This window comes from Lampris incognitus, chromosome 18 (assembly GCF_029633865.1).
Source record: "Lampris incognitus isolate fLamInc1 chromosome 18, fLamInc1.hap2, whole genome shotgun sequence".
Lineage (NCBI taxonomy): Eukaryota > Metazoa > Chordata > Actinopteri > Lampriformes > Lampridae > Lampris > Lampris incognitus.
This window is the reverse complement of record NC_079228.1, coordinates 29878829-29904644: the sequence shown is the minus strand read 5'-3', so window position 1 is coordinate 29904644 and position 25816 is coordinate 29878829. Positions and strand designations below refer to the sequence as shown.

General features: G+C 41.4%; 1 protein-coding gene across 1 annotated transcript in view; it reads left to right on the top strand.

The window, feature by feature from the left end:
• zmym4.1 (zinc finger MYM-type containing 4, tandem duplicate 1) overlaps positions 1-25816 on the top strand; it is a 91934-nt gene that overhangs the window by 56132 nt on the left and 9986 nt on the right. The window contains exons 21-24 of the mRNA XM_056298026.1: positions 21690-21920; positions 23300-23424; positions 24144-24330; positions 25359-25510. Coding sequence (XP_056154001.1) covers positions 21690-21920; positions 23300-23424; positions 24144-24330; positions 25359-25510 — 695 coding nt within the window. The remainder of the gene's footprint in view (positions 1-21689; positions 21921-23299; positions 23425-24143; positions 24331-25358; positions 25511-25816) is intronic.

Genomic DNA, 25816 nt, shown 5'->3' with positions numbered 1-25816 from the left:
TTGGAATTTGCAGTGGAAATTGTTAATAGTGATTTGCCACTTATAACAAATCAAAAGCTGCCAGAAGTAATCATTCCTATACTAGTGTTCATTTTGGGTGTTTCATACACACAAAAAGAAAAAATTATTTAAAACTAAGGTAATTCAAGAAATCTAAAGTTTAAATATTTATTTCCTATTACCACGATACTGAGCGGCACCACCTCCTCTCCAAAAACCTGAAATCAGCCTCCAAAACCACCAGATTTCCTAAAGGTGGTGTAAGCTTACTTTCAAGTCCAAAGATTTCATGCATGTTTTTTGTTATGCACGGAAATCTTGCACACCGAGTTAGATGTGTATTATTTTTGCAAAAAAATCACTGTACAAAACAAAAAAGCAAAAGTGAGTCCTCAAGGAGTGAGGATGACTTTGTGGTTGTCCCACTTCAGATAGGGAAAAATAAAAATTTAAAGGGAATTTTCATTTTTACACACATCCAATTCTGAGAAGGCTTCAAGGGCAGGGAGAAATTTCACAAGCTGACAAAGGAGCTGCAAAATGTCAGGATGTCAATGGCTCAGATTAAAAAGAAGCGGCCTATATAAATGCAATCCAGTTGTTGGTGAGCAGTGGCTGGCAGCATGTCTGCAGTAGGGACACATATGCCTTGTTTTGTTACCAGAACCTGTGTGCGGTAGAGTTTTTCTTTGATAGATGCAAAAGAAAAAATAACCCAAAAACACGTAAGAAAATTTATGTTTTTGGAGTTGATTGTAAATTTAATGTATAAAACATATTTTTCAATGTGAAATTTTCGAATGAAAGATTCGGGTTTTTGTGCAAAAGTTGAGCAATTTTTGAATCAGTAGTCTATTTTTAAATTCCTGTTTTAAGGTTTGACGCAGCTGATGTTAAAGTACAATAGCGACTATGAACTGTTGTCTTTCAGTCAATTCAGTAAAATAGAGAAGTTGTCCATTTCATTACATTACAATTATTTAATAAGCATACACATGTCAATTAGATGGTCATGTAAAAAAGAGGAAAACTTGGTGATTAACCGCTTATTGTGATCATATCAGCCTGGATGGAGGTGATCACTATAAGCAGTTTTCACTATCTCCAAAACTGAATCAAATTTGAACCAAACTCAAAATACTAAGTGCTCAGCACTATAAATTAACTTCGCATTTCTGTATCCTATTCCTACTCTCATAGCTGTATAGAGAGGACATTTTCTACAGAAAACCTCACCCGTTGCCACATCATGCCCTAACTAACCATGTTCGTTGTTCTGGCCAGTAAGGCTGAGACTCTTGGTTTTTTATTCTTGTGTTCTGTCTCCCTCCCTCATCTCTTCATCCAGTGCCTTTATATTTTTCCCCCTTGGCACCTGACCATTAGACGGGGGCTTAAGAAACATAGCTTTGTGTATGCAAGAACAGAAAATTGGCCAATCAGATATGAAAGGTACTTAAATGCGTGTTGTGCCTACTTGTCTTTGAGAGCCACCGTCAATACGCTCCCAGAGCGAGTCACTACATCCCTTGTCTCAGGCAACTGGATTGTCAGATTTCTTTATGATTAATCGCAAAAGGCATTTCTTAAAAAGATAGTCGTTTTGTCATATAATTTCACAAATTTTTTTTCTTCACTGGAAAAGTTGGCATCTATAAATCAATAATTACCGGATAACTGCCAGAGCTCTAAGAAAATGCTGTCGGGCCAGTGGGCTGATGGCAGTACCGAGTCCTGTATTGCTTTGTTCATTTTCTGACTCATTATTTGCGTTTTTACAGACCATTGAGGTACCTTTTGCTTGTTACTTCTATTGTTCATTTAAGCTTTGATAGCTAGCTGTTTAGCAAGGAATGTTTGTCAATAGAGCAAATAGTAAATTTTTATCACCTAAAAGGACAATAAAATTCAATCAGGCAGCCTTCAGAACAGCAAGTTTAATGAATGTTTTTAGTAGAAGCTATCCACCTATCATTGGCTATTAGCTTCATTTAAAGTAGGCCTTAGCTTGACATATGTTTGACATATGAATCCATTTATAACTCATTAGCATGGCCAGGTTTTGATTATATAGAAGACATAAGATTTAAATGAAGGCAGAAATTCCAAAGTCCTTTTTGAAGATGTCAAATATGTCTTGTTAAATGAAAGCGAATAGCCTAAACAGATATGTGAGACCTAGTTTTTCAATGTGATGAACTGACACTGTAAGATTCAAGCAGTTAGGTTTGTTTTACTGACATTTATAAGTTATTTTAACGCTTGTACCATTTTAAACTGCTGTGTTAGTGTTCCAAGTTTGCATCCTTGCTAACAATGATTTTGTCTTCTGGAAAAAATTGCAGCTGACATGTCATGGGGGCCACTGCTGTCTGAACACGATGTCATAGAGAGTAAAGTTTCCTGGGAAGATGATAGTTTCCTGGAAGAAAGTCTAGTAAACAGGCTTGAAGGTTGGTGGTGTTCTTCATAGAGCTGCAGAACAGTCAGGACAACTGAGTATCATTTATTTTTCCCAATTCAGTATTGATTATCCAGCCACTTGTATTGATACATTGATTTTGTAAACGGAATGAAATCATCCCTTAATTTCCCTCAACATCAAATACCACCTCTGCACCTGTAGTCAGTCAAGTCAGTTTTATTTGTATAGCCCAATATCACAAATTACAAATTTGGCTTTACAGCAATACAACATCCTGTCCTTAGACCCTTGCATCAGAAAAGGAACAACTACCTGAAGGAAAAAAAACCTTTAACAGGGAGAAAAAATAAGAAGAAACCTCAGGGAGAGCAACAGAGGAGGCTCTCCCAAGATGGATAGACATGCAATAGATGTTGTGTGTACAGAATAAAACACAATTTACAGCGTACAACATTGAAAGAGGATAACAGAATTATAATGGAATTATAAGATATATGAGGAATGTGATGAGGAGGACGCCAAGCAGCATCTAGATGCCACCGGAACAGCCCAGGACCTGAGCCACACAACCACCATCACATGTAGACCTGGCAGGAGGACAGACTACACATGCACCCAGGAGAGACTTGCATCACGCCATTCACATACATGGGAGAAGAGACAAGAAAAAACAGTCACACATTGGAGAGCGAGAGAAGGATACAACATTGAAATAGGATAAAAAAATGATCTGTGTGGGTTTCCTCAGGGTTCTGCGGTTTCCTCCCACAGTCCAAAGACATGCAGGTCAGGGGAATTGACAGTACTAAATTGTTCCTAGGTGTTAATGCGTGCGTGCGTGCGTGTGTGTCAGCCCAGTGATGGACTGGCGGCCTGTACAGGATGGTTTTTTTTTTTTATTAACAGTCTCGGTCTCTGCTGTCTCTGCGTTATCATCATTGTTGGACCCTTTTATTTCCCGGGCAGTCTTATCCAGAAAGGGCCGGTATGGGTGCAGGTCTTTGTTCCAACCAGGCAGTTACAACCCTGTGTCTCCTAATCAAGTTCCTCAGCAATGACTACTGGTTGATTAGTGGGATCAGATGTGTAACTGCATGGTTGGAACAAAAACCTGCACCCACACTGGCCCTTTCTGGATAAGATTGCTCACCCCTGCTAGCTCTTGCGAAGAAACTCAAGTGACATTGGTTTTTACTCATGGTAGCTAGCTAGTTGCAACACGCACATCGAGTAAGTGGGTGATGACCTACTGCTGATCTCGCGTCCGTTGCGTTGCATTACTCAAGGTCAACATCAGTATCCTCATCCTGTTGTGGGTGTGATAGGGAATGGTGAGGAAAGGTGCAGGACAGATAGACCGTGCCAAGTTTAATGTAATTACTACATAAATATGTTTATTCAGGGGGGGTTTTTTTTCACCGAATCATATTATTTCCTCATGCCTCGGTAGCAAATGCTTTGCGGCCTGATGCCAGTCTGTGGCCCGGTCGTTGGGAACCACTGATTTAAAGGACTCAACAGACTGATTGTCAGACGTCAGCAGGGAGGTTATTGTATGTGACCTACATATTGGGATTAGAGGGTGACACGAGTAGATTTTCACTCCTGTCCCCATCCCAATCCCATGACAGAGTAAAAAGAAAAGAAAATCCTGTCCCGTCCCAGTCATGATAAGTAGTGAAACTGACTCCCATCCCACAGGAATCCATGACCCACAGGATTCCTGAAAAAATACCAGCCTCTACTGTGGCTGTATGCCATTTTTCTATGATTTGCTCTGTATTAAGTGTTTTGTGAGTGATTTTTTTTTGGGGGGGGGGGATCTTAAGGCACAGCCAAGGTGAGGAGTGTGTCCGTTTTGGGAACCTCAGAATTGCATCTCTACTCTTCGCAGATGATGTGGTTTTGTTGGCTTCATCAGAATGTGACCTCTGGCGCACACTGGGGCAGTGTGCAGCTGAGTGTGAAATGGCCGGGATGAAAGTCAGCATCTCCCAAGTCTGAGGCCATGGTTCTCTACCGGAAAATGGTGGATTGCTCCCTCCGGGTTGGGTATGAGTTGTTGCCTCAAGTGAAGGTGTATCTCGGGGTCTTGTTCATGAGTGAGGATAGGATGGAGCGGGAGATTGTCAGGCAGATTGGTGAAGCATCAGTAGTAATGCGGACTGTTGTGGTGAAGAGGGAGCTGAGCTGGAAGGCAAAGCTGTCAATTTACCAGTCAATCTTCGTTCCAACCCTCACCTATGGTCATGAGTTTTGGGTAGTTGACCAAAAGGGTGAGATCGTGGATACAAGCGGCTGAAATTAGTTTCCTCCGTAGGGTGTCTGGGCTCAGCCTTAGCAATAGGGTGAGGAACTCGGACAGGGAGCTCGGAGTAGAGCCGCTGGTCCTTAGGGTCGAAAGGAGCCAGTTGAGGTGGTTTGGGCATCTGATTAGGATGCCCCCTGGGCGCCTTCCTTTGGAGGTTTTCTGGGCACGTCCAAACTGGGAGGAGACCCCCAGGTAGACTCAGGACTCGCTGGAGCGACTACATGTCCAATCTGGCCTGGGAACGCCTTGGGATCCCCCAGGAGGAGCTGGAGGGTGTTGCTGGGGAGAGGGGCGTCTGGAGTGCCCTACTTAGCTTGCTGCCACCGTGACCTGACCCCGGAGAAGCAGCTGATGATGAGATTTTTTGGGGTGCCTTAATTGTGCACTCTCCCCTCATGCTTCTCGGCACATGGAGAGCTGTTTTCTCTCCTTTTAGCGTTTCAGTAGTAACCACGAGCAGCAATATATCCCATTCGTCAGCATGTGATAAAGGCAGAATGAGTTGGAACTGCTGCACCGATTCATTTTAAAAGAGCAATGGCCAACAGGGAAAGTCCCACTTTTATGTTTACCAGTGATGTTGTTGGTCAGCCAAGCAATCATGTAACTTCATTAACATTGTTGTTCACCTGATCCCGCGGTCCAGTCATGTAACTTGTTCTCTCAGTCACTCTAAACATGATCAAGGACAGACATTTGCAGTTTTAGGGCCGGTCCCGCTGGCCGGTCCAGGCAAAAAGAACAGACAACAGAACGATTAGCATTATGTTCCGCCCGCTCCCGCTGTCTTTTTTTTTTTTTTTCCTGTCACATCCCAGTCATGTGATAAGTAGTGAAACTGACTCCCTTCCAGTGGAAATCCCACAGGAATCCCTTGAACCACAAGATTCTCGAAAAAATGTCAGCCTCTAATCGGGATACATATTGTATCGTGAGTTCCTTGCCATAACCCAACCTTTGTATTGAGAAACTCCAATACACATTAATCACAGAAAGTAACATAATTGAAAATGTATCTAAAGGATGGGATGTTAATGTTGAAGGAAGCACCCTAGATTAAACCCTAGATTAAATCACAAAAGACCACAATGAATGAATCATGAAATTCAGCGTGTTTTGGTTTTGAAAACTTAGCATCATTTCTCCCCTTCATTTACTAAACTGTGTGCCCACACTCCAGTCTTCTATGGGGTCCACATGCATCGCTGATGTACAGAAACCAATTTCATTGCCTTGTCATTTCACATTTAAAAAAATTAATGGCAGGTCAGTTTATCAGGATAAACAATAAAAAAAAGCCATTAACATTAAAATTAATATTAGAATTTCATACAGGTGCTCGTACTGTCACAATATGAAGTGATTACTGTTCTTAAACAGAGGCAAGGCTGTTTATTAGTGGGCGTATCAGCATTGTATTTGCTTAGCCTCAACTAATTGCAGGTCTAAAATGACTTGGTATAGCTTGAAAATGTATGCATGTTTTTGTTTTTGAGCATACAACTGTTTTGTTTTTAAAATTTTATAGTTATATTTGCCATTTTTTGCCCAAATCAGTTTAAAAGCATGCGTCTGTCTCATATCTGGTAGCACAACCTTTTCTTTGCAGTAGAGAAACTTATTAATCTGTGAAGATACCTGTGGAGGCATGGAGGTGTTTAGGAGAGATGGCAGTGGGTTTCTTAACTAGATTGTTTAACACAATCTTGGAAAGGGAGAGGATGCCTGAGGAGTGGAGAAGAAGCATACCGGGACCGATTTTCAAGAATAAGGGTGATGTGCAGAACTGTAGCAACTACAGAGGTAGAAAGTTGATCAAAGAAAGTTGAATCAGTTCATCTGGATGTAATGTTTATTGAAGGATACGTTTTCAACACTCAGCTAAGTGACCTCTTCAATCTAAACTGACTGCAGGTATCCCCACCCTTATAAACAATATGGTTGCATAATGACTGAAACCAACGATCCGTTTCATATGCAAATATTGGCGTGACCATTAACTAGAATTTTTTTATTATTATATTTATTTCGGATTTTTCTCTTTTTCTCCCAGTTTAGTGGCCAATCGATCCATATTTTAGTTCAAACATACTGCATGTGTTCGCCAACTGCATCTCTCTGGCCGGCAGTCTCGAAGGAGACGCCTCGCCACTTTCTTGACAAGGTGAATCCAGGCCGAACCACTGCTTTTTCCAACACACCCAGAGACGCATTCATGTGACAAACATAAGCCGACTCCACCCCCCTCCCGAAGACAGCGTTGCCAATTATTGCTGCTTCGTTGAGTCCGGCCATAGTCAGATCTGCCAGTGGGCAACTGCGTCGACACAAAGCCGATGCTTAGACTGCTACACCACCATGGACCCCAGTTAACTAGAATTACAATGGCCACAGCATTGTAAGATGGCGACAGATGTACTCTTAAGCCCCCTCCCTGGTTTAGGGATGATCGTTCCCTCTTCACATAGATGGGCTCTTTGACTCCCCATTCTAACCAGCGTTCCTCCCTTTCAAGGATGTACACATCTTCAGCCTTGAAAGAGTGGCCACTGGCCTGTAGATGGATGTAGACTGCGGAGTCGTGGCCTGACGCGTTAGCGCTCCTGTTTTGTGCCCTGCTCTTGGCCAACATCTCTTAAGTTTACCCAATATACAAGTCTGTTCGTGCCAGTGGACCCGATTCTTGGAGTGGACCAATTTCTGGCACAGTGTGTTTTGCGGTTTGAACGCAACTGAGACGCGGTGTTTGGAAAATATGTGTCTCAACTGTATGAAATCGCCACTCGTTTACGCTTAGACAGCTGTTGTCCTGCTGCTCTCTTTGATCGGCTGGTGCAGTGTTTGGGTGTCTTCCTGGCTTTGACAAACGTCCAATTAGGATAACCACACTTAACCAGGGCCTGTTTCATGTGGGATCTTTCCCCTTCCCCAGCCACTGTCAGTGGGGATGTTGTCAGCTCAGTGGTACAGCGTCCTGATGACTCCTAGTTTGTGATCCAGGATGCTGAATATGGAGCTGCCAGGGAAGAGGAAAAGAGGAAGGCCAAAGAGGAGGTTAAAGGATGTGGTGACGGGAGGACATGCAGTTGGCTGGTGTAACAGAAGAAGATGCAGAGGACAAGAAGAGATGGAAACGGGTGATCTGCTGTGGCGACTCCTAACGCGAGCAGCCAAAAGTAGTAGTAGTAGATGAACATGTCTTAGCAAGTCAGTGTGGTGCACATAACCCTGAGTATCTCAGCTCCACAGAGTTTCATAAACACATTGCAACACTTTCCAAGTTTCTGAACCTAAAAAAATATGGAGCTTGAAAAGCTAGCCAGCTTTTTTTGGCCTTGACATTCGGATTGATAGATACTTTTCTCGAGTGCCAGAGGCAATGACAGAAATTGCAAAAATTTCAAGGCTACTTCTGATTATGGAGAAAGGCTCTGATGAGAGATTCCAAGGGAAATATCTTGATGAAATTGAGATTGAGGGTATGTGCTAAACCACACAATATACGTATGTTTTTAAAAATTATCAACTTGGTGTGTGTTTTTTCATGAGAAAAAAGCATTTGAGAGACATGTAATTTTGCTTTCATTCCAGATGAAATCGAACCAGAGTTGCATCAGGATGATGCGGAAAACAGTAGTGACGAGGAAGATGAAGAGTCAGAATCTTCCATTCATCTAAGAGGTAAAAATAATCCATAAGTAATAACTGTAATATCTGCATTTCAGGAGGGAATTTCCTGTATATAATTTCATTGTCATTCAAGCTCATGAAATGGTTGATCATAATTTTCTTTGCCAGTTATGTTTCCAGCTAGCTGTTTTAAAGCTAGGATGGGTTGATTTGCCGAAACTGAATTTCTCCAAGGGGATTAATAAAGGAAACTTGATTAATTAAAAAAATTGAGTGATTTTGCTTTGTGCATTTTGCTGTAATTTCAACCCTTACTTGTTGCTTTTTTGATGTTGTGGTTTGGCTGGACCAGTTGGGTAACTGTTTAAATCTTTTTACATTATGTTCACTCATAAGGAAATCAAGCTAGTTGTCTTGAATTTTGTATTTCAGAAAAAAGAAAAACAGTGGAGAAGACCCAAAACAACACAACCAGCTCCAAAGGTAAAGTGTTTGAAGGCCATAGAATGAATTTTAGATTTTGTCCAACAAAATCTTTCTCTTATTTCATTCCATGTTGTAAAAGTAATGATAAACCATTCTCATTTAGTTTAAATTAAGGGAAAACTCCAGTATTTTAAGCTAAGCCCTATGTTCCTATTGTTGGCTTGCACAATACTGAATCAAGACTATCCAGCGCTTGGTTTGACTCCTAGTGTCAGCCGACTCTGAACCCAGATGCAATGTACAGATAGAAGCTGTACGTGTGACGATGAGGTCACCAGTGGTGCTGGAAAAATGATTCAGAACGTTGTGACAAAGTTGGTGAAGTTTAGGCGGATGGTGGCTGGGTTAATGAAGCGAAAAAATGTTTTGCCCTGATAAGGCTGTTTTACTTATTATATTATTCTTTCTGTCACTATTTGAAGAGCTAATGACAAGAAGGTAAAGACAAATGACTGTCATACACCTGAAGTAACTTTTTGAACACGTTTCCAACAAGAGACAAACACTGGCTGTGTTCATGCGGTGTGTGCAAGCACCATGTGCGAATGGCTCACCTGTTTTTATGCAGTGTGTAGACCTCCCCATCTGCAATTGCTACAGATATCACATGGTTGTTTGCGTCATTATTGATGGGTGTCTTGATCAACCATGCCCAGCTGCCTCGTACTCATTCTGTGGCCCCCAGCAGCATGGAATGACATAACAGAACAAAGAGTTTGTTTTGATTATACTGATGACAGTGCTTGGGGACACGTTTGCTGGTGTTTCTTTTTCAATTTTTTTTCTCTTTTTCTTTTCTTGATACTTCCAGCCTTGCCCTGGCTATGTATCGGCACAGATGCACTCTCGCTGATAAAGACTAGAAAGACTGTCAGCGGGTTATGGTATCAAAAGAGCTTTATTAGGTTACTCCAATGTTTTTTTTGCTTGCCATTATCTGAAAAGTTTCTGACCCCGTAAAAAAAAAAAGTAATCTACATGGAAAATTAGCATGGTGATGAGAAAGGGCCATTAACACATGACGTCACGTCACTTTTTTTTAAATAATTATAATTGTTTGATAAACCAAAATGAAATGTTTTTTTATTTATACTAAAAAAAAATCACTTGTAATTTTTTCCCCTCTTTTCACTATAAATTTGCAGTTGCTGTATCTTCAGTACCAAACAGCCAAACCTTTCAACAACCTCTGTTAAATCAAGACCTGTTAGGAGAAAAATTTAACCGGGTTTGACTCTATATAATTCCATTCTGGAGTTTTCCTTTAAGTTTCACTCAAAGATTGTATGGTTATAAAACATATAATGATAACTGAATTAACACTGGTGAATATTTTTTTCCAGCTCAAAAAAAAAAATCAGAGACAGGACAAAATGAAGCCGCCAGCTCCCCAGGTAATGTATATCATTGGCAAAGACTGATATTGTTAATTCTCCGGATCTGGTGGTGTTCATGTTCTTTGATAGCATGTACAGTGACGCTAACTTCTAAAATATTTTTGGAATGACCTTCAGACTATTTTGATTGGAGCTTCTCCTTTATGCAAATCAACCATTATTATTTTTGTTTTGCTTGACTATTTTTCTCTTTGGTGTAACGCATCTGAGTGTTTAGAAAAGCGCTATAGCAGGCAGGCTATTTTTGGAGCCAAAAATTGTCAGTGAGTGGAAAATCAGGGCTACAATCATGTAGGGTGAACAAAGGAATAATGGGAGTTAGTGAATTTTCTGTATCATCAGATTATGGATTAAAGTTTAACTATTCAGTTAAACTTTACTTAGTTTTTTTATCACAACTATCCAAATAATCCATATTATAATTGGTTAACAATGTGTTTAAAAAAAAGTTTTGGTCCTAAGTCATTAAGAAGTGTGTTTTGTAAATGTTTTTTATAATTGGCAGATATCAAGCGACGAAAACTTGTGAAAAAGCCATGGACGAAGGACGAAGTGGAAGCCGTCATGAAACACTTCAAGGAGCACATTTCCAGAGGACTGCTTGCAACAATATTTGAGTGTCAGAAGTGTAAATGCACAGAGCGTTCTGTTCTGAAAGGCAGAACTATTCAAAACATCAGGGATTTTGTGAGGAACAGGGGTCTGAAGTTCGTAAAGCGACAGCAACAAGGTTTGACTGGTTTCAGCTATCTTCTTTTTAGTGAAAATCTGACATTGTTTTGAATAGGGCTGCACGACATTGGTTAAATCTCACATAGCAATATGATAACAATCATAATAATAACTTTATATAGTACTTTTCTAAAACAATGTTACAAAGTGCTTTACAAAGAATTAAAACCAGACAAGGCAAAAATAAGAGGAAGACCAAATAAGTAAGAGTAAAAATTATAACAGTATAAATAAAAAAAATTTAAAAATCAAACATTTGTAAAAGCTTTCATAAAAAGAAAAGTTTTAAGATGACATTTAAAAGCAGCTAGAGACTTGGTTTGTCTTAGTTCGGCAGGAAGAGAGTTCCATAGTGTGGGGGCTCTAACGGCAAAAGCCCGACCACCCTTTGTAACAAACCTAGACCTAGTCAGTTTTGTTTGTATAGCCCAATATCACCAATTACAAATTTGCATCAGTGGGCTTTACAGCAATACTACATCCTGTCCTTAGACCCTTGCATCGGATAAGGAAAACCTCCATAAAAAAAAAAACCCTTTAACAAGGAGAAAAAATAGGAAGAAACCTCAGGGAGAGCAAGAGAAGAGGGATCTCTCTCCCCAGACAGACAACATGCAATGGATGTTGTGTGTACACAATTTACACAATACAACATTGAAAGAGGATAACAGAATTATAATGAAATTATGAAATATATGAAGAATATTATGGGGATGATGCCAAGCAGTGTCCAGACACCACCGGAACAACCCAAGACCCAAGCCAGCATCACTATGTACAAAAAAAAAGATTAGTCACACGTTTTAGTGAGAGAAGGATATAACATTAAAACAGGATAACAATATTATATGGATTTATAAGATATGTAAAAAGAAAATGTGATGGGGGGGGATGCCAAGCAGTGTCCAGGTGGCGACCATCATAATAATAACCAGCAGGGCTCCATCTACAAATCTTAATGGTCGAGAGGGCATATACCAGGTCAATAAATAAGAAATGTACGTAGGAGCAAGACCATTTAAAGCCTTAAAAGTGAGCAATAACATTTTAAAAATCAATTCGAAATATAACAATGAGCCAGTGTGGGGAGGCAAGCACAGCAGTGATGTGGTCATGCCTCTTTGTCCCAGTAATGAGCTGAGAAGTGGCATTTTGTGCCAGCTGCAGATGGTGGAGGGAGCCCTTGCTGATAGCAGAATACATTGCATTACAGTAGTCAAGCTGAGAATAGATAAAAGCATGTAGGGGAGACCGAGGCATCTTGTCACACTTTTCATACTTTTTTTATATATATATATTTCTTGGGATCAATACATCATATTGTTAAAAATTGCATACCAAATGAAAGAACAAAGTCTCAGGTATATATTTTGCATTCATTTCATTTTCATATCTTATTTCAGTACAGAGTTATAGGCATTTAAATATGTCTGTGAATGTTCTCATTCATCCAGGTCATGGTTATCCAAAGGAGTTGAATCAAATGCAACTGGACTTGGTATACACAGTGCATCCGGAAAGTATTCACACCCCTTCACTTTCCCCACATTTTGTTATGTTATAGCCTTATTCCAAAATGGATTACATTCCTTTTTTTCTCATCAATCTACATACAATACCCCATAATGACAAACCGAAAAAGGTTTTGTAGAAATTCTTGCAAATTCACTATAAATAAAAAACTGAAATATTGCATGTACATAAGTATTCACATCCTTTACTCAGTACTTGGTTGAGGCACCCTTGGCAGCGATTACAGCCTCAAGTCTTCTTGGGTATGACGCTACAAGTTTGGCACACCTATATTTGGGGTATTTCTCCCATTCTTCTCTGCAGATCCTCTCGAGCTCTGTAAGGTTAGATGGGGAGCGTCGCTGCACAGCTATTTTCAGGTCTTTCCAGAGATTTTCAATGGGGTTCAAGTCTGGGCTCTGGCTGGGCCACTCAAGGACATTCACAGACTTGTCCCAAAGCCACTCCTTCATTGTCTTGGCTGTGTGCTTAGGGTCGTTGTCGTGTTGAAAGGTAAACCTTCGCCCCAGTCTGAGATCCTGAGCGCTCTGGAGCAGGTTTTCATCAAGGATCTCTCTGTACTTTGCTCCGTTCATCTTTCCCTCGATCCTGACTAGTCTCCCAGTTCCTGCCGCTGAAGAACATCCCCACAGCATGATGCTGCCACCACCATGCTTCACTGTAGGGATGGTATTAGCAAGGTGATGAGAGGTGCCTGGTTTTCTCCAGACGTGACGTTTGGCATTCAGGCCAAAGAGTTCAATCTTGGTTTCATCAGACCAGAGAATCTTGTTTCTCATGGTCTGAGAGTCCTTTAGGTGCTTTCTGGCAAACTTCAAGCGGGCTGTCATGTGCTTTTTACTGAGCAGAGGCTTCCGTCTGGCTACTCTACCATAAAGGCCTGATTGGTGGAGTGCTGCAGAGATGGTTGTCCTTCTGGAAGGTTCTCCCATCTCCACAGAGGAATGCTGGAGCTCTGTCAGAGTGACCATCGGGTTCTTGGTCACCTCCCTGACCAAGGCCCTTCTCCCCCGATTGCTCAGTTTGGCTGGGCGGCCAGCTCTAGGAAGAGTCCTGGTGGATCCAAACTTCTTCCATTTACGAATGATGGAGACCACTGTGCTCTTCGGGACCTTCAAAGCTGTAGAAATTTTTTGTACCCTTCCCCAGATCTGTGCCTCGATACAATCCTGTCTCGGAGGTCCACAGACAATTCCTTTGACTTCATGGCTTGGTTTCTGCTCTGACATGCACTGTCAACAGTAAAGACAGGTGTGTGCCTTTCCAAATCATGTCCAATCAATTAAATTTACTACAGGTGGACTCCAATCAAGATGTAGAAACATCTCAAGGATGATCAGTGGAAACAGGATGAACCTGAGCTCAATTTTGAGTGTCATAGCAAAGGGTGTGAATACTTATGTACATGCAATATTTCAGTTTTTTATTTTTAATAAATTTGCAAACATTTATACAAAACCTTTCTCACTTTGTCATTATGGGGTATTGTGTGTAGATTGATGAGAAAAAAAAGGAATTTAATCCATTTTGGAATAAGGCTGTAACATAACAAAATGTGGGGAAAGTGAAGGGGTGTGAATACTTTCCGGATGCACTGTATACCAAGTCCAGTTGCACTTGATTCAACTCCTTTGGATAGGCATTTAAATAGTGAGTGTGTACATGTGACACGTTGCCCCATCAGTAGGTAAGTTGTCACACTGTTGGGTAAGACGTCACACTGGATTTTGCAACAAATAAAATAAGAACCAGTTCATTGTTGGGTTATTTTTTTTTCTTCAAATTCAAAATTAAATTCGGCTACAGAATATAAATATTGATTAATCACTGAACTTGAATCAATCCTGGAATGTGGCTGTTAAATCAGTCCCAGCTACAACTGGAAAATCATTTCAAACAAACTTTCAAATAAAACATGTCAAGCATTCAAACAAACCTCAAACCTCACTGGTCAGACTCATCATCATAATTGCAGTTCTGGCACACATAAATTGCCTTGCCAGGGGTGCACTCTTCATGAGCCCACTGTTTGCATTTCATGCACTGGACCCAAGTCTATCTTGGATGGCTGTTAGCAAATGGCTCCACACAAACAAGGCACAGGCATTCATCTTCATCTGATGACGAGACATCTGGAGTCTTTCTTTTTATACCTGCCATCTTCTTCTTTGGTGTTTTAGATTTGGTTCCCCCGCTATTCTTTTGGGATATATTCTTTTTACCATGTGCCTTCCTTTTAAGTCACAAGAGCCTCCTTCAGTGAGAATAGCAGTTTTTCTTTTTTCTTTTTTTTTTGGTTCGCGGGTTAGTTTTCTTGGACCAGCTTTTGGATATGGCCAAATGTCCTCTAGAGTTGATTGGTGGGTGGAGCTGGCATTACTAAGCAAGAGTAAGAAGGTGCTAATGGGCAGGGCTGGGTTAGTGCTGGGGCCTGGCAAGACTGGGTTGGTGCTGGGGCCTGGAAGGACTGGGTCCTGAAAGGGGCGATCTAAGACATAGGATGGTGCATATTCTTTCTCCAAGAACACATGCCTGTTGTAAGGTTGAATATCCCTGTCACCCAAAAGCTGGTCTGAATATGCAGTGGGGTTGCAGCCAGAGGATATGCAATTGCCACAATCCCAGGGATGTCATAGATTGTGGTTGTTTTCCCTGGGTTGTTTCTTATCTGGGAATCGGACACTGAGTTCATGTGCCTCTTCAGTGGCCCATAAGCTGTTCTGTCCAAAGTTTGCTGCCTATGTGAGCAGTGGGGTTGGAAGGAGGGCATAACTATGCCATTTTCTTTGGCAAATTCTAGTCCATCAAGTGGAAAGATGGGAGCTGTGGTTGTCCAGAAAGAGTAAGCATGGCTTTTCCTTTGAACACTTGGCATATTCAACAAAATGATTGAGGAAATCCACCAAGTGTGTTTCCTTCATCCAGCCAGAGGGGTTTGCTCCTCCTTTTCTGCCAGGTGGTCCATTGTTGAGGAAGTGATCACAGAAGTTAACCAGAGGGAATATGAAGTAGGGGGAATATTGTCCCCTGTCGCTGAGACTGCACATGCTAGCATCACTAGGGTACCCCTTTCACATGATGTCAGTGATCCTACCTGTTTAAACCTATGCCGGGCCACCAATCGGTCTGGTTTCTGCACAGTCATCACACCAGTTTCATCCATATTCCAGATGTCCCCTGGTCCCAGTGGGTGTTGGCCTAACACCTCTAGATTGTCAAAGAAAGCCTTGACATTCTCCTTGTTAAAGGCACTTGCCGCTGGCTTTCTGAGCGAGAGTGTAGGGTGCCGCTTTAAGAAGCCTGTAAACCACTCACTGCTGGCTTTTTCTTTTTCAGCCCGGGCTGATGGAAACTACAGCTCCCACGCCACAGCAAATTCATACGCTAGCTTTCTCACCTCAGTTGGTGACAAACCAAAATAGATGTCAGCTGATCTCATCAGGTACCGCTCAAGCTGCAGCTGCCAAGTCTGGGCTAAAAACCTGCCATGGATATTTATACCCAACCACTGTAGTTGGGATGGCTGTCTGTCTTTCTATTTCAGCTGCGGTGAATGTCTTACAATATCGAGCCAGTGTACAGTAGTTGATGTTATAATCCTTCACTGTACTCCTGATTGATTTATTTGCCAACTTCACCTGCCTCACTGCCCTTAGCATCACGTCAGGTGGTGTGCTGCCATTTTCTGTTTTTTTTTTTTATAATTCCTGACCATTTCTTCTCCCTTCCTTCTTTCCTGCCTTCCTTTCTTTAAAAACACATTCACAAAATTCAAAATTACATATGACAACAGTTGACAAGCAGACTCTCTGTGTATACTGGCAATTTGTCTCAGTGATTTTGGAGCAAGTTGTTCCATGTGATCACTTACCCCAAAATTACTGAGACAACTTGCCCCAAACTGCCATGTTTTCTAATGTTTGCAAAACCTTAAAGTTAGCTTAAAGCAGGACATTAACAAAAGTATAACAAGACACTTTATTCTCTCCTCTACCAAGTACAAATGTATAATTGTAGAGGTTTTTCACTAGAAGAAGATTATTGCAAAAAATTTCACATTCAATTTGTTTTTACTTTAGAATGTGAAAAATGGTATATTAGTGCTCACCTCAGTTAACAGTGTGCTTTGCTTTTCCCAGAAAGGACATGACATCAGTCCAAGTAGATGCACAAAACTAGTATTCGACTTTTATGTAGCATACTCTGATGGTGAAAATATTAATGATGTGACAACTTACCCATGTGAAAAGAATTCCCGGTCTCCACTACAACTTTTTGCAGATCGGCAGTTGATAAAAATGACCTAATTTTTGATATTAGCTTGAGCTGGAGAAAGCATGGCTGAACACTATGTTTGATTTGATTATCAAAACCGAGGTTAGCATCGAATATTACCTCAAGATTCCTAGCAGCCTGTTCAAGACTATCTGACAGACCACCAAGATTAGTAACAAAAAGGGCTGATGGAATTTTCGCGACCGAACAGAATGACCTCAGACTTAGCATTAAATTTCTTTCTTTTCAAAATATTTTTATTGAATTTTTCACAAAAATGAACAGGGTTGGACACATATATTCCACAATGTACAGAACAATGTACAGAACAAGCAAAAACAAACAAAACCCTGTTGCAGTGACGGTAGTAACAGTCTTATAGTGAAACAGCCCTTCCCTCCCACCCCCCTGATTATCTGGAATAATTCTAAGGCACAATGTCTAGAAGTAAAGAAATGAATAGCTGTTTCCATGGAGTCAGGTAATGTTTTTCATGTCATGGGCCAAGTTGAAATGAATATCGTCCTTACATTGTTAGGCTGTTACGAAAATATATTAAAAAGGGTTCCCAGGTTTTATAAAAAAAAAATTCTCTGAGCCACTGACTGAGAATTGCAGCATCTCTAATTTGAGACAGGACATTATGTCTTGAAGATGGCAAAGCGTGGGCAGGGCAGCATCCTTCCATTTGAGCAAAATTGGGCATCTGGCCAAGAGCAAAGCAAAGGCCACCATGTGGCGCTCTGCAGATGTCAGATGCGAGTCATCTCCATCAGTAATGCCGAACATCGCAATAAGAGGGTCTGGGTTTTGTTTTAAAATTTTAGATGGGGTACGAAAGATATCTTAACAGAATTTTTGTAAGTGAGGGCACAGCCAGTACATATGGATCAAGGTAGCATCACTGTTTTTGCATTTGTTGCAAGTGGAGATATCAAGGTAGATGCTAGATAATTTAACCTTGGACATGTGGGCCTTGTCGACCACCTTAAATTGCGCTCGGCAGTGTCTTGCACAGATTGAAAATTTGTGTATTTATGTGAAGATGGAATCCCATTGGTCATCAGATATATGTCCCACATCAAGTTCCCAAGCTGCTTTAATCCTGTCCAGAGGTGGACATGTCAGCATGGAGATGTTTTTATATAATGCTGACAATGCACCCCTAGACAGTGGGTTAAAGGAAAGAAATGTGTCAGTCAGGTTAGTGTCATGTTCTGCAGAGAAGCAAGGTAAGATGGAGCGCACATAATGTCTGACCTGTAAATATCGAAAGAAATGTGTTCAGGGTAAGTTGTATTTCTCAGACAGTTGACTCAAAGAGATAAAACAGCTATCTTTGAACATGTCTTTAAAACATCTGATGCCTTTCCTGTGCCAATCCTGGAAAGTTGAGTCATGTTGAGATGGAATGAAAAGATAATTAGAAGCAGTAGGGCTCAGGAGAGAAAAATCTGTAGCCGAAGGACTTCCTGAACTGGGCCCACACTTTAAGAGTATGACACACAACCGGGTTGTCTATTGATTTTGTTAGGGAGTAGTTGAGCGGTGAGCCAAGGAGTGCTGGAAGCGAAATATCCGGGCATGATCCCAATGCCAGAAATGTCCAATCTGGGCTGTTGGGCTGAAAGCAAGGCAATGAATGTTGGCAGCCCAGTAATAGTGATGGAAATCAGCGAGCCCCATGCCCCCGTCCCTTATGAACCTCTTAAGTAAGATCCTGCTTATTCGTGGCTTTTTATTTTGCCATATATCGTGATGTGTGGCTGCTGCTTCTCCCTCTCGTAGCCCCCCCTTCCCATCCACCCCTGTATGCCTGTGTTATGTTTATCTGTTGTCTTGTTTCACCGCCGTGTATTGTAAAGCGACTTTGAGTGTTAGAAAAGCGCTATATAAGTTTTATATATATATATATATATATATATATATATATATATATATATATATATATATATGAAGAAATAATCAAATGTAGTGAAACAAAAAATGATTTTGGGATGAACACTGGTACACACTGAAATAAATATGTAATTTTTTGTAGTATATTCATTTTTATAGAGTTTATTTGCCCGGCAAGGAACAATGTAAAGGCACCACTGCAATAACAATGTTTTAACCTGATTTAGTAGAGTCATGAAATTTTCTTTAAAAAGATTTTGAATTTCCATGTGACTGCTACTTCCAGGTAAGTGAATTGTCTCTCTTCAATTTGAAATTTTAGGTCGTTGTAGTCTAGGTCAAATGCTTCTCTGTTAATTGGGAACAGTTCACTTTTGTGCATGTTTATCTCGTATCCCAATAATGATCCAAACTGTTTAAGCAGAGAGCGTGCTTTTGGTAGTGAGGTTGTTGGGTCTGAAACATATAGCAAAAGGTCATCTACATATGAAGATACTATATGTTCCATACCCCCCCCCCCCAAATACCAGCGATGTTTGCGTTGTTTCGAAGAGCAACTGCAAGCGGTTCAATGGCTAAGTCAAAGAGGATCGGGTGTAATGGGCAGCCCAACGGGTTCCACATCCTAGAGCAAAGGGTTGAGAAACTGTACTATTGGTTGGAACTGTTTGCACTGGGAGATGCATATGATAATTTAATCCAAGCTATAAACGACGGCCCTAATTCATAGTTTTCCAGAACTGTAAATAAGTACCTCCACTCAACTTGATCAAATGCTTTTTCAGCATATAACGATACAACACACTCGGGGATGTTTTCAGAGGGTGAGTATAGAATGTTCAAGAGACTCCGGACATTAAAAAAAGGAATGGCGATGGTTAATGAAGCCAGTCTGGTCATTTGCTATTATTTGGGGGACAACTTCTTCCAATCTGCATGCCAGAGCCTTTGCTAGGATCGTAGCATCGGTGTTCAGAAGTGAAATTGGCCTGTACGAGGCACACTGTACAGGGTCTTTCCCTTTCTTGGCTATGAGAATTACACATGCCTCATTCAGGGATGGTGGGAGTGAGGCCAGCCTAAGGGATTCTGTTAGAACGGTTGTTAATTGTGGGGAGAGGAGTGCTGAGAACGTATTGAAAAATTCGGCCGGAAAGCCATCTGGCCCTGGGGATTTTCCAGACTGCATTGATGATATAGCCAGGGCTATTTCTGCTTGGGTTAGAGGTGCTTCTAGTTTCTTCAACAAGTCTGGGGAATAGTTGGGATGGGCAAACGGTCAAGAAAGTCTTTGATTGTCGCTTCATCTCCATCAAATTGGGAGGTGTATAGTTGGGGGTGGAAATCTTTAAATGTATTATTGATTGAATGGGATCTATGGTGACATCCCCACTATCTGTGTGAATACTTAAGAGTTGTTTAGTCCTACGTCCCTTTAATTGGTTAGCTAACAGTTTCCCTGTCTTTTCACCATGTTCATAATAGGTGATTTTGCTTTTTGATAACAGATTTTGCGTTTGGTGCATGGTTAAGGAGGTCAGATTTAGTTTTGAGTTCTAATCTTTTGTTATATATTTCTTGGGTTCGGGTTAGTGCATATTGCCCATCAATTTCTAGGATTTTAGTTGCTAAATCTAATCGTTCCTTCAGAGACTGTCTTTTCTTGTTTGCAGTAAATGATATAATTTGCCCTGTCAGGTAGGCCTTAAGTGCATCCCAGACCACAAGAGCAGAGACATTCGCAGTGTTATTAATTTCAAGAAAAAAAGGTAATTTGTTCTTCTATATATTTTACAAACTTACCATCTGAAAGTAGGGTTGAATTAAAACACCAGTCCCTTTTGGCTGTGGAGTACCAGGGAGCAGCAGTGACATCACAACAGGGGCATGATTATTTATAGCAATACTTTGGTATGTTCAGCAGGGAACCGGCGATCCCAATGTTGGTTGGCAATGGAATAGACTGCTACGCTACCCGGACACCCTTACAATAAAAATTTTAAATCAATTTGAAATATAATGGAGCCAGTGTAGGGAGGCAAGCACAGGTGTGATATGGTCCTGCCTCTTTGTCCCGGTAATGAGCTGAGTAGTGGCATTTTGTACCAACTGCAGGTGGTGGAGGGAGTCCTTGTTGATACCAGAGTAAAGTGCGTTACAATAGTCAAGCCGAGAATAGATAAAAGCATGTACAACTTTTTGCAGATCGGCAATTGGTAAAAATGACCTAATTTTGGAGATTAGCTTGAGCTGGAGAAAGTATGATGTTTGATTTGATTATCAAAACCAAGGTTAGCATTGAATTTTACCCCAAGATTCCTAGCAGTCTGCTTAAGACTACCTGACAGACCACCAAAATTAATAACAAAAGGGCTGATGGAATTTTCGGGACCAAACAGAATGACCTCAGACTTAGCATCGTTAAATTCAATAAAATTTTCAGACATCCAGGATTTAAAGTCAGAGAGGCAAGTTGTGAGATTTGCTAGGGGGGCAGGATCTATGGGTTTTAGTGGCATATATAACTGAGTGTTGTCAGAATAAAAATGGCAAAGCACATTGTGATTTTGAATGACCTGACCAAGGAGCAGCATGTATATAGAAAAGAGAAGTGGGCCAAGAACTGAGCCTTGAGGGACACCACAGCTCAACTGAGCCATCGAGGAAGTAGAGTTACCCAGAACAACAGAAAAAATTGTATTGGTGAGGCAAGAGCATAATAAGCTAAGAGCCGAGCCCTTGATGCCAACCGAAGTCTCTAAGCAATGTAACTTAAACAGTTAATGCCAGTGTGGACCCACTTAAACATTGCATGCATGAAGAATAATCTTAATTTTTATGGTATGTTTGATGAACATGGTCAGATATTTAAAAAATCCTTGCATGTAACAATTGAATCTTCAATTCAGGTTGAGCTCAAGTCTGGAAGTAGAATATTTTTGAGATGAGAATTTGTGGGTACACTGGATTTAAGCGTTCTTATTACTTCTCTATTTCCCAGGCCACAACAGTTATTTCAATGAGGATTTTGACACTGAAGACCTGGACAGCTTCCTCAGCAACTGGGAAGACACATCCTCTGGCACAAGTCTCAAGTCATCCAATCGACCATACGCCCATGAGAGGCTTCAACCTATCGTTGACGTTCCTTTGGACATATCCAGTGAGCCTTGCTCAGAGCCTACACCTCCAGCCCCACCTCCCTTGGACATAGAGGCTGACTTCCCTGTTGGTGAGTAAGAAACTTAGAACAAACCAAAGGGATTTCTCTGTGGCTTTGAGATTCAGGGACATTATTGTGTAGCTGACCAATGCTCTGTGTGTTGATCAAGTGGAAAAGAATTTCCGTACAAGGGTTGATTAAAGCTACAGTCCTGAAGATTGTTATTGTTTAATTCGCTATTTTACTGACACTGATGTTAATGCTGTAATTACCTTAGTGTTTGACAAATCCTCTTATCCTGCCTTTAGCTGCAATAGTTAAGTCTTAAAACATGATGGTTTGGCGATGGAGGCACTGACAAAATGATAGGAGGCAAAGCTGTAGGTGGCAGAGTTGAAGATCCTAAGATTTTCGTTGGGAGTGATAAAGAAGGACAGGATTAGGAATGGGTATATTAGAGGGAAAGCTCAGGTTGGACGGTTTGGAGACAAAGCAAGAGAGGCAAGATTGAGATGGTTTGGAGAGATGCTGGGTATATTGGAAGAAGGATGCTGAAGATGGAGTTGGCCAGGGAAGAGGGAAAGAGGAAGGCCAAAGAGGAGGTTTATGGATGTGGTGAGGGAGGACATGCAGGTGGCTAGCGTGACAGTTGAAGGTGCAGAGGACAGGAAGAGATGGAAATGGATGACCCGCTGTGGCGACCCCTAGTGGGAGCAGCCAAAATTAATTGTAGTTAAATGTTAAAAACAAAATGTGCTTTTAACTGTTTTTACCAGGAGAGTCTCACCACATGGTACCCATTAAAATTAGCAACTACAAAGAGTTCATGGTCTGTTCAGTCCTTTATTGACTATCATCTTCACTCTGCCAGCAAGAAAGAATCTAAAAGGAAATTTGTTTGCATGTAAATCTTACGGGTTGTAGCTGTAGCACTTGACACAATAGTATTGGGATGGAGCTAAAGAGTCATGTAAATTCAGATCAAAAAAGTTATAAAAGAACAAAAAAACTGAACTTTTATTTTTAACTACCACTGACTGTTATTTTCACTCATTTTTATTTTATTTTTTTTAATTTTGTTTAGTTTCAAGTCGGGGTTTTTTCCCCCATAAAGCATATTTCATAAAATGATGATGGCCGCAGTGCTGCACAATTAAAATAGATTAACAAGATAAAATAGGAGACTTGTAAAATTAAATTTAGAAATTAAAAACAAAAATAAATGCAAATTAATGAGCCTCAAAAGCCACAGAACAGAGTTGACTTGATTGATTGATTGATTGATTGATTGATTGATTGATTGATTGATTGATTGATACATGTAATTATTCCTTTCTAAATTGTAAAGTACTTTGGTCAGAGTTGTATTTGAACATGCTTTATGAATAAACAGACTTTTCTTGTTGTTGGTTTATCTGACTGTTTGGTTACTCTGTTGTCATGGACAGAGTCCCTGGAAAAAATGGCCCGGTTTAGAGAGAAGGCCCAACAGTCTCCCAACGCTCCCAGTGCTTCACCCACACCTCCACCCCGACGACGGCAAGCTCACAGGAAGGCCAGGGACAAGAACAAGGTGACATAACAACTGCAAAAAGAGACCAAATGGCCATGTCAGATGGTTCATCTGGAAACTCACCAGATACTTTAACTGTTTTACCCCTAAAATACTTTTTGGAAAAACAGACTAGGAACTGTAAAAGAGGGTTGGCGGAGCTGCAAAGTTAACCACACAGAAATGTGTAAAAGGTTTAGTTGGTGGCCCATTGTATTTTCTCACTTTGGCCATTTCAGTTTCTGTCAAATAGAAACTGACGCTGGGTAGCTTAGCGGTCTATTCCGTTGCCTACCAACATGAGGATCGCCAATTCAAATCCCCGTGTTACCTCCGGCTTGGTCGGGCATCCCTACAGACACAATTGGCCGTGTCTGCTGGTGGGAAGTCGGATGTGGGTATATGTCTTGGTTGCTGCACTAGCACCTCCTCTGGTCAGTCAGGGCGCCTGTTGGGGGGGTTGGGGAACTTGGGGGAATAGCGTGATCTTCCCATGCGCTACGTCCCACTGGCGACACTCCTCACTGTCAGGTGAAAAGAAGCAGCTGGCGACTCCACATGTATTGGAGGAGGCATGTGGTAGTCTGCAGCCCTCCCCAGATCGGCAGAGGGGGTGGAGCAGCAACCGGGACGGCTCGGAAGAGTGGGGTAATTGGCCGGATACAACTGGGGAGAAAAATGGGGGGGGGGGGGGGGGGAGTAACCGACGCACTTTTAATGAATGGTGTTGGTCATTCCAGGGTCGTAGGTCCCAACGGCTGGCTAAAACAGATGATGCTGCGACGGGGGCTTCTCAAACGGGCAGTGATGGCAATGCTATGTCCAGGGAACCTCCCAAACTGGAGAGCAAATATGGAATTGACGCCTGGAAGAGATGGATCCAGTGGAGGGAGACCCAGCCCAACATGGAGAAGCTCCGCTTCGGTTGTGAGTACTGACAGAAGTCATAATTGAAGAAATGGAAAAAAGAAAAAAAAACTGTATTGTAACGTAACATATGTCAGTTAAGATGTTACAAAGATTTTTGATAGGTATCAAAAACCTTTGTTATATTTGTTTAGATATTCAGCCCCATGGTGAAATTGACTACTCAGAGCAGCAAAAAGGTGAATTAAATTGAAAAAAATATATATTAAAGACGGGCATCTGGGTAGTTGGTGGTCTATTCTGTTGCCTTCAAACACGGGGATCGCCTGATCGAATCCCCGTGTTACCTCCGGCTTGGTCGGGCGTCCTACAGACATGATTGGTCGTGTCTGCAGGTGGGAAGCCGGATGTGGGTGTGTGTCCTGGTCGCTGCACTAGCGCCTCCTCTGAACAGTTTGGTTCCTGTTGGGGGGGGGCGGACTGGGGGGAATAGCGTGATCCTCCCACGTGCTACATCCCCCTGGTGAAACTCCTCACTGTCAGGTGAAAAGAAGCAGCTGGCAACTCCTCGTGTATCAGAGGAGACATGCGGTAGTCTGCGGCCCTCCCCGAATTGGCAGAGGGGATGGAGCAGTGACCAGGACGGCTCAGAAGACTACGGTAATTGGCCGGATACAACTGGGGAGAAAAAGGGGGGGGGAGAAGTTATTTACAGGGTAGTGCAGGTTTTATGCAGGCTGTCCATTATAAAATATTAAAGTCAAATGAATATGAAATTAAATATTTTAAAAAATAGATCTATCCATTTCATTCTCTCAAAGAGCCCAAACAACATTGTTCTGTTGTGATGGATGCTTTTTTTTCCAAAGCACTTTATTCTATCTATCAGGGCTTTGTTTGTATGATGTTTGACCTCAGCATGGCATGAGATAAAGAAATCTCTGGGAAAGTTCTTGACCATATAGATTTTATAAATCCTCACTTAGCTTCTTCACAATTTTGACATACTAAGGGAAAAAAACATTTCTGGTAAAAGCATCCGCTTAAATTGCATGTTTTATGAGCAACAAAAACAATGTTTATGATAGCGCGTCCAGTGGAGCTGAAAGAGGACGTGCTTCGCTGCACCACGGCAGAGCTTAGCTGCGGTCTGTGTCGCTTCATCGCCGAGGTCAGACGGCCCAACAGAGAGCCCTACTCACCAGACAGCTTGTTTTACCTCTGTTTGGGAATACAACAGGTGAGACCAGCTGGTTGTGATACACATGTGTACGTACAAACACTCACACACGGCCACACTCACAGCCTGCTCCCTTTGTGTTGGCATTCACCAGGAAATACTGACCGTCTATGATACACATGCATACACACACTTTATCCCATGGTCATGGAGAATACTGGTCTCTGATTGGCTGGAGGGTGTGTTAAAACCATATAATGAACACATAGTTTGACAAAAGTTTAATTACTATTGTAAATTCATGAGCTGGACACCAAGTCTCTGTAACCATAGCAACACATTGAACATTCAGTTAGCGGCTAACAT